General features: G+C 45.6%; 1 protein-coding gene across 1 annotated transcript; it reads right to left on the bottom strand.

The window, feature by feature from the left end:
- Positions 1-5037: 5037 nt before the first annotated feature.
- Positions 5038-6165, bottom strand: LOC306708948 (transcription factor MafG). Its single transcript, XM_079176928.1, has 2 exons — positions 6109-6165; positions 5038-6019 (listed from the first exon to the last, which is right to left on the bottom strand). The coding sequence occupies exons 1-2, from the start codon at positions 6142-6144 to the stop codon at positions 5567-5569; spliced, it is 489 nt and encodes a 162-aa protein (XP_079033054.1). The 5' UTR covers positions 6145-6165; the 3' UTR covers positions 5038-5566.
- Positions 6166-10157: the final 3992 nt, after the last annotated feature.

The raw sequence follows: 10157 nt of genomic DNA, 5'->3' as shown, positions 1-10157 counted from the left end.
GAATAATGAACCTGGTATTGAAGATGTTCTTCCTTTATGCCTCTGGTTAAAGTGTGTCAATAATATAATAATAATATAATGAAAATAAACCAAAAAATGATAAAAAGAAAAATGTAACACATAGAAAAGCACTGGGCAAAGGTACATCATATGATGTGAATGCATTCATTTAGCATACATACAAAATACATCAAACAATATATATTAAAAAAGTTTGGTGGCTATCGAGATCACAACCGAGAAGAAAATGTCTCGTCACTGACTTTTAATTATGCAACCCAGCAGCCCTGAAGTTCATCTTTATCTCAGTAAGGATTGTACTGCTCACAGTTGTCGACACTCAAAGATAATCTCGTGGTGTGTTGTAGGCCTACTATAAGTGAAAGGTGTGAGTCACCCTTCAATACAACACCACCAGTCAGGCCTTCAAAAGCTGAGTTTAATCAATCAACAGCTTCTGAAATCCACAAACACTTGCATTAGAGTGTACAGGTGTTATAGTGCCTGGACTATAACGAGAATATTATGGAGCACTTTGGGGAACATTTCATAGTTTCAAACTTCAACAAGTGGGGCGAAATTAATAACTTTTCTACTCAATACAGTAAAGATGTGCACGGTAGGGGAAATCCTTTTAAGAGCGTGTGGCGTCATCTTGTGGAAAAGAACAGCCAAAAAACAAACACACACACACACACACAAAGTCTTTACACAGACGTGCCAGCAGAGGGAAACCCAGACCAACATATTGCATGAAAGCCAGGACAAGGTGAACTCCTCACTAGCAGTAATATTTAACATCCTTAGCTTTTATCTGGCTTGTGGTGCTTTTTCTTACTGCTGGGATGTCACCGTCTGTCTGAAAAAATCACGTGGTTCGATATACGAGGATAAGTCTCTCATATGCACAATCACAGCAAGCTCTCATCTAATTCAAATAACTGCTGATAAACACACACCTCTTACCCGGTGTAGCATGCCCTCTGCCGTGGGGTGACATTCGCAGAGCGGAGCCCCCGCCGCCGAGCTCTTGGCGGGGCAGACGTGCTAAATGAACGGTCGGCAACATTAATATTGTGCAGCGGGGGGGGGGGGGGGCTGTGTGTGGTCTGAGAACTGGGGCAGGCACCTGCTGCAGAAGTGGGTGAAGATGAAGAATGCTGTCCTAGATTGCCCACCCGCTCACCTCATAGCCCCACCCGCCTAAATTAAATCAACGCTTCAGAGGGCATCCGGTTGTCTGGGGCAGGCATCCAGAGGAGCCTGCATTTAAGGAACAGGTCACACTGACCTGTAGGAGTCTACAATGCCTACGGTGCACGCGGGCACTGGGGTTTAGACTTGCCCCGTAGCTCGTCTTCAGCCATCTGTCTCTTTCTGTCCCGCGTGGTCTCTCACGAGATGCAGTTCGAATGTGCTGGGTTGAAAGGCTTCCGAGGAGGGGTGATGTTTGATGAGGTGCGCTGAGACAGAGAGGGGGGGGGGGGAGGCCCGCAGGGAGCACAGATGACTAACTCACTACTCCTCCCAATCTAGGACAAGCACACCTAGACATCCTTCATGACTCTAATGTTTTACTCGTGTCGGGCCAAAAATACGTCCGCCGAGGTTAGCCAAAGTGGGTCGCCCAACAGCTTTTTTTGGATCACAGAAAAAGAAATCGTGCCATCTAAATGATCGCTGTCTTCTAAAAAAAAAAAAAAAAAAAACCACCCTGGACGGTGAAGAGCCTTCCCCGCCGGTTTATTTTTACGAGTATCAAACTGGGTCAATGACGCCACAGAATGGGACAAAAAAGATCCATTTGAAGAGTGTTTAAAAGCCTCCAAAGAGAGAAGTTTTCCTTTTTCAAAACATTTTATTGGTCTTATTAGAAAATAAAGGAAGCTGTATCAACAAACATACAATATATACATCAATAACTTAGACACCTCAGAGAATCACATTTAAATCCACAGTTGTTACTGTATATATGAATACATAGTACTTATCTACAGATTGCAAAAAGTACAATAATTTAATTTTATAAATAGTTACAATTAACTATCGTTTGTTTTCATACAAAGTACTGCAATATTTTTATTACAACCCATACAGAAAAATAACAAAAACGGATAATTCACTGTGTATTACTCGCTTTAGTCAGATTTGTATACCTTTTAAAAGACAGACCCACTCCATGGAGAAACCTGCACAGTCGACTGTTTTCAAAGTATAATAATATGAAAAAAAAAAGCCAATGTCTCGAGAGCTATTAAATTCAACTGCCACACAAGTGCTGTAATTTATCTCCTCTCTAAAAACAAAACAAACAGAAAATAAATAAAAGCCATAACCAATTAAAAATGAAATCAGCAGAACAAATTCCAGTGTTAAGATCAATTTTCAAATACACACTCGACACATAATGAGAACAGAAACGCTGTGGATGGCGCTACAGCAAACGACGAGCATTAATGACTGGAGTAGCAGCAGAGGAACCTCGAAACGTACAAAACACACGCACACGCGCGCATACCAAAAGAAAAGAAAATATATTGCAAGTGGCCCTTGTGACGGAATCTACCGTAGCATCTATTTCACTCAGTGCACAGACATTTACATAATAGCAATATCTTTCAGTCAGATATCCGAGTCCAATTTATGGATCCAGTCGTTCAGCTAATTTAAGACCAGGGCAATTAGTGAGTAAGGCTCGAGTGCAACTGTCTCACCATTCCACACTGCACACTTTAACATGTCCACTACTATAAACAAGGGCCAATTGCTCTTCCATTTAGGGATACAAATAAAAAAAAAAAACACAGTTTACAAAAAAAAGGAACAACCTACAAAACAGCAAGAATTATTAAATAACAGACCATAGTCACTTTGACAATATTGATTACTCTTACGTCTACTCTTTCACACCTTTTCCACTGAGTTGCATATTTAAGGGTCACTTTTTCACAATGGTCATTAATACCTACTGTAGCTACATACTACACAACTGTATGTGTGAGAAAGAGAAGAGTGATCACCTCGAGCGGAGAGATTGGTCGACGGTGCCCGCTTTCGAACACCTTTTTAAAAAGACACTTGACACCGAAAAAAGATTCACTCCACAAGACTTTGCCACAGCAATAAGGACGCCAACATCAATACTGGGCTATGTCAAGAGTCAGATATAGATTATTCCCACAGTTCACCAGTCAATGTAGAGAGCTAAGCAATGTCGACGATAAGACACCGGCACCCGGGGTCTCTCTGGCGTGGAGTTGTTTTTCCGCTGAGAGGCGTAGCTTTGACATCAACACCTCGCCGACACTATAAAGACATTCTGAACCACCAGGGGAGTGAGATCTGGATGAAGTGCATTCTGTTAATGTCATTACACGACCACTTTCACCTTGGGAGGTGGAGAAACCGCTCCACTGGAGCGCTGCTGGCAGCGGTGGTTGATTGTAATCCTACATGGTGTTGCTTGCGTCTCTTTCCGAGTGTGGATCGAAGCCCTTTATGACATGTTTATTATATATATATATATAAAAAATAAATAAAAAAAAGCAAAAATGAACAGAGCTGCCATCCCTGCTTCTCTCTCTCTCTCTCTCTCTCTCTCTCTCTCTCATCTAGAATAGATTGTTCATTTTTTTTTATTTTAGAGAGTGACCTGTTTTGTCCTGAGCAAAACAAGCAGGAGCTTAGTGCATACGAACCCTCAGCCGAACTCTTACCGCCTTCAATCTGAAGACCAGTGGGTACATTTACACGCGTGATGCTGCACCGTGATTGGCCGGTTACCCTTTAAGTTCATTGACGCAATCTGATCGCTGTAGACATTTGGAGGGGGGGGGGGGGGGGAACAGTTAACTTCACATTTAGTCTGTCAAAAGCGAAATTTAAAAATGTTATTAATTTCTCTTCCCTTCAGATCTAAACCAGTTAAGTGGCTGGAATGGATACGACAATGAAGTCCCATTATTTTTCGGGGTTACAGAGGATGTGTTTTTCGAGGGCATCCAAGCACCAGGTGCAACCATTACACAGCTTCAGGTAAAAGTCACCCAAATCACCGTCTCAATGTGGTGAACTTCTTGACGACAACATGAACACCGAGGAAGCGGAGGATATCACAGATGCCAATACGCACAAAGACAATTGACCTTGTTTACACCACCTAGTTTAGCTCTACAGATTTGCTTTAAAATAGCACAGCGTTGACATCTATACAGTGACGACACTGCCGACTTGTCACTTACACATCACGTCACGCGCTACCCCACAGTACGCGCCTAGTCACTAGAAAAAAGCTATCAGACTTCAATAGTAAGCCACTTTCGGTACAATTGCAAAAAAGATGTCACAGGACTTTTTTTTTTTTTTTTTACGTTTTTTTTATCTGTATTTCTATAAACGATGGAAGGTAATCTACCTAGTAATAAAAACCAAGAACTCAACATTAGACAAAGTTTTCTACACCTTAACAATTCAAAACAGTAAAGCTTGTGTAAAGATTTTTTTTTTTTTTTTGGAAATATCCGACGGCTCTGTCAACAAGTAATTACAAAAAAAAAAAAAAAAAAAATTGCAATATATATCTTTTAAACAAAGCAACTGGAACATATTTCCTCTATGAGCAAAACAAATGATGTTTCAAAAAAACTGTTTGTGGATATCAGCGCCCCCACAAAACAAGAGGATATTACTGTTATAACATTCAGATATTGAAGAAGAATCTTGTCATATTGGAATGGCACTCAGCTCTGGAACATCGTCGTTAAGAACTGCTGATTCATTTTTAACATTTCCACTTAACCATAAATATGCAAGACCTCTTTGTATTTTCAGTGCATACATATATTATTATTGCATCTACCAGTCATATTGATAATGACAAGTTCATTAAAGCCGGTCACAGATAAAAACAGAAATGAATGCTAGATTCGGGAGCATTATTTCACGCTTATAGTCTCGACAGACTCACAATTTTGACTCGGTTACTAGTTTTGGGTTAGTCAGGCTGTTGTGAAGACATCTGTAGCATTCACACCGTTTGTTATTTATCCAAATTCAAGTCAGTGCATGATAACAAGCAAAAGGGGTTCAGGGCTTTGACGTCTAAACTGGATTATTTGACCTGTTTGTGAGACTCTACAAGGAAAAAATCTCAAGAGCTCAGTTTTAAGGAAACGGACACGTCACTTTATCCAAAAAATCAACAAGCTGTTAACAGTCGGAATTCTGCTTTGTACTTTTTGCACCCAATATTGCCTTATTAAGTATTTGTAACAATGATATGCATTCTAAATGGAACGTGTCAGTATTGCCAATATGTCGCCGTTCATTCAACAACCAACTGCGACGTCCTAAACCGCACAGTTCGACTGTGTCGCCCTAAAGCACGACGTGTCTGTAGACTGGTACAGACTGCTGAGTCATCCTTTGGGAGTGAATTTGGGAAAGCGTATTGTTAGTGTTGGTGCCAAGGGTTCAAACGGAGAACGTACACAGGCGATCCTCGGGCATGTTACAATGCACTGACTAGTTTAGTCTTGGAAAATCTTCCTCCCGCCCTTTTCTGCTACTACGACCTAGCCCCCGTTTTGGATTTGACGATGGTGATGACGCTGGTGGCAGCTACTTTACCGGGGATGAGGGGCCCTATGACCGAGGCCATGGGGCCCCTGGCTGAGGTGACGGGGTTGCGGGCCACAGTCCTAGCGAAGCTCTGGAGGGCCTCGTACTTTGAGCGCAGAGCGTCCAGCTCCACCCTCATGCTGGCGTTCTCCGTGGCCAGCTTGTCCACTTCCTGCTGGAGCTGGGACTTCTGCTTCTCCAGCTCCTCCTTCTGGGTGACGCGCTTCACCCGGCAGCTGGCGGCGTAGCCGCGGTTCTTCAGGGTGCGCCGCCGCTGCTTCAGCTGAAGGATCTCCTCCTTCGTCAGGCCCCGTAGATGCTGGTTCAGCTCCCGCACCGACATGGTCACCAGCTCGTCGTCTGTCAGGCTGGTGCCATTTTCTCCCGGCTCCCGCTTCACCTGTGGATGGGGATCAGTAGGTGATGGTCTTTATATTAGGATTTAACATTGGGTCCTTTGCAATTTACTCTCGTCGCTGAGTCAATTACCTTCAAGGCCTTGTTTCCCTTGTTTGTGGTAGTCATGCCACGAGAGCCGCGTCCACCTGTGCTGCTGGTTGGTCTGTGGGTAAGAAGAGTCACCATCAGCATATAGAACAAACCAAAACAAGATTGGAGGAGGATCATCTCTGTGAAATGCACAATTATGCATCTTCTGTCAAAGATGCTACAGCATGACATCGTCCTTCAAACACACAAGGGCACAAACTGGGTCAAGGATGACCTCCTTGCAAGCCGATTGCGCTCAGCGAGCGGTAGCTGGACTATTACTGTGAACAAATACCTCGGCGGTATTCCCCTTCCGCCGAAGATTTCTCACTTGAATCCTGCACTGAGTGTTGAGACACAAGGAGGACAACATTTAGTTGGCTGGCAGCAATTTCAAAAACTCGGGAGAAAAAGTCACTTCTGTAGAGCGGGAAAACAGCAGAGGTTGCGGATTGGAGTGAAAACAAAGCGTTCAGCCTTTCTACTGTACAACCACAGCGAACGTATATATCACAGAGGGACACGGGGGCGGGCTTTCATCTACTGCCCGAGCTACCCAGTCTAGACGGTCACACCTGTCTAGATTTGTCTGGTGTTGCGACTACAGTATAATCCCATAAAATCAATGCAAAAATAAAAAGGGGGATATGCTGTAAGTACTGCAGAGCCTCAGCTAGCGCCCCCAACAACAGGGCTGCACTGCAGTTTATTGTGTCGCGTCAGTACAGAGGGAACACCGAGAGGAAGCTGTGCAGATGAGAAATCTAACCTACTAGCGCAAAGACGGACAGAAGGCTGGGTGCCTTCCACACGCGCACACAAATACACACACAGTTGTGGCCCTGGGTGCTTTACACTACACACAGTAAATGCTGCGTCAGCGACACAGGCACCAAGCCAGCACATTGCCTCTGTAAGCTGATTTACACACAGCACCAAGCGGTGTGTTTTGTACTGAGCAGATAAACCAACGCGTGTGGGTTCTTACAACTTTTATTTAGCGTCAAAAACGGGAAACAAAAGAATCCCCCCCCCAAAAAAAAAAAGAAACTACTGCATGTGTTTATAGCCGACACGCCAACTAAGATAGTCCTCATGTATATGTATGATGTGTGCAGAGAAGCTCAGTGAGGGGAGGGAGGAAAAGAAAAAGATGAGTCGTAGCTCTGAAGTGCAGCAAGACAGGCTATTTCCATGGCAACAAAAAAGGAGGGGGTGCTACAGGTGGACCGGTCACCTGAGCCAAACAGGCGGAGACAGACGCTTGTTAAAAATGACCTGAATACGACACTATCACACAGGCTGTGGGACATAACATGAGGTCAGACTGTGACTCGCATTCTTGATGCTTTCACTTGAAAAAAAAAAGAAAGTCCTCTGGCTCCTCGTAAAAAAACGGCAATATTTCCCCGTGCTATAAAGACGCCCGTAATAATAATAATAATTTTAAAAAGCCTTTCACGTTCCGGAGGACTTTTTAAATGTGATACTTTCATCCCCGTTGGGCTCGGCTATGAATAGCCGTCTGATAGTAACACCTACCTTTCACTGGCCTTTGTGGTGACTCATTTCCAGTAAGCATTCTGGACCACAGATGCAAAACATAATGGGATAATGGTCTGCCTGATGATGCACAGATAATGGACAAATAGACGGGAAAGTACTCCGCTAATAGCTACTGGGGATGAGAGTCGGGAAAAAAAAAAATGTAAAAAACAGAGGCTGCTTCTTCCAAATTTCATATAAGCCTATCATTTCCCCCTCAGCATTGTTCAACCAACCAGTGGGGATCTTAAAATGCAGAGAGGTGGCACATTGTCCGGGGCTGAAGAGGCGTATTTCTGTCACACAGCTGTGTAGGGTAACATAGTAGGCACCGGCTTGGCACGGCACGGCTCGGCATGGCTGAGAGCTCACCATATGACACTTTTTGGAATGATTGAGCCCAGCGCTCCAACCCCTCCAGCACAGGCTGCTGCCAACAGACGGCTACCAATGACAGGGCATGGCAGCGCAACACAGACACGGTCCGATGCACAGCTGCTCCCTTCCACCACCAGGCATGTCATACCTCACGGAGACAAAGAGGCACACAGACACACACACACACTGACGACAAAAAGGGGAAAGAAAAACACACTTATAATCGCCCCTCTTAAGAGGCACAATCGAGGACACCAGACACCGATGTCTTCCTCGCACACCTCCTCTTAATGATTTCACCTCTTTTGTGTGTGTGTGTGTGTGTGTGTGTGTGTGTGTGTCTGGCACAAGAAAAAAAGGGAGCAGGAGACGAAAGCTGAAGCCTTGGAGCACAGGGGGCGGCGGGGGGGGGGGGGGGGGGTGCTGTAGAGGTGTAGGGAGCGAGTGCAAGGGGACGCGGGCGTCTTTTTGTAGGTGCTTGCTGAATTTTTATGAATCGCCCCGGAAGAACGCTGACAAATCAGAGCTGATTGCTTGTGGAGGAGAGACATCACACCCACAGGAAATAGAAAAATCGCTGAGTGTGGTCACCCGGAGAAAGAAGAAGAAGGAGGGAGAGACGGACAGAGAAAGAGAGAGTGGGGAAAGAGAGGGTGAGAAGAAAGAGAGGGAGGGAGAGAGCAAACAGCCTTGTGAAAAATGCACGCTCGACACATTTAGAGGAGCTTGAGAAGAACATGTTGAGAAAAAAAAAAAAAAAAAAAATGTACTGATCTCAGCAAGGACCAAAACCAAGGTGCCAATTAGGAAGTTGTGAAGTTGAACTAACACGACGAGAACAACCCAGCCAACCTTCAGAAAGCTGTCTGTGTTCATCTAGATCTATAGAGGGCAGCGCAGGAAGGTGGGGTCGGCTTAGGTTGAGACTCGGGGGTGGTGGTGGTGGGGGGGGGGGGGGGGGGGGGGGGCACTCTGGTGGGATAAATGCTGATGTGACATGATAGGTCCGGCCTTGAGCCTGTGTCATGCTTTAATGATCTCATCCCCACCACAAGATCTCTCCGGGGGGGGGGGGGGGGCTGCCAAGGATGGACACCATTAGCTAGGGGACCCTCTTTGTTGAGGGGGAGCCGAGGCTGCAGCACCGCGTCCCCCTGATGAATATTTATCACCGTCGCTCACCGCCCGAGGTGGGGGTGGGGGTGTGGGAGACAGGGGGCTGAATAAAGATGCTCAGGAGGTGATTCTTCAAGGATACATCCAAGGCTCCTCCATCAACGGCTGTCTCAAAATGGCGGCAGGCTGGTTGGGGGGGGAGTGAGGGAGGGGATATCTGGTACTGGGGGGGGGGGCATGCGTGGTGGTTCAGGGCTGCAGGGAGAGAGCCGGCTCCACTTGACAGCGGTGTAACAAGATTATCAGGGCCATAAGAGCAACAAAAAAAAAAACTCCTGCAACCTGCCTCAGAATCCAGATTACCACGGCGGCCTGCTCTCTGCATACTAAACACGGCCGGGGACGCTAACGGGGCGCCGGTGTGACAGTGGATCACATATCACTAAAACCAATCAAACGCACGTGTGTCCTCAACCACACAAGCACACATATAGACGTGTTAGGTGCATGCTGATGAAAGCACGGGCAGCTGAATATCATCTCACAACAAACAACGCATTTCACTCCAAAAAGAGCCGGCGCACAATGTGGCTTTTTTTGGGGGGGGGGGGGGGGGGGGGGCTCGTACGGATATAGCTTAGATGTCTCTGCTCAGCTGTGACCGGTCCAGATCTGTAAAAAGCTTTGTAATGACTTTTTTTTTTTTGCTAAACCTTCTTGCACATCTTAAAGACGATTAACACCACACAACACAGAAGGGAGCTGGCTGTGAAACCGGTGTGATCACCCCTTCAGTTTCCCCCTGATCAATAATGGATGAGACTCGCAGCCTCTCGCGCCATTATCGCGGACTTTACACAGGAAACAGAGCGACGATAACCACCAGGACGCTGAAGAGCACGTGATGAGATAAAGCGTGTAAAAAAAAAAAAAAGAAAAAGAAAAAATGGATGAAATGTCAGCACGTTCTCATCCAGCTCGTGCTCATCTGTTCCCTTGTCCACTTGCTC

The sequence above is a fragment of the Pholis gunnellus genome, assembly GCF_910591455.1.
Source record: "Pholis gunnellus genome assembly, chromosome: 17".
NCBI lineage: Eukaryota > Metazoa > Chordata > Actinopteri > Perciformes > Pholidae > Pholis > Pholis gunnellus.
Note: the sequence above shows the minus strand (reverse complement) of the source record. Positions and strands in the feature narration are given on the sequence as shown.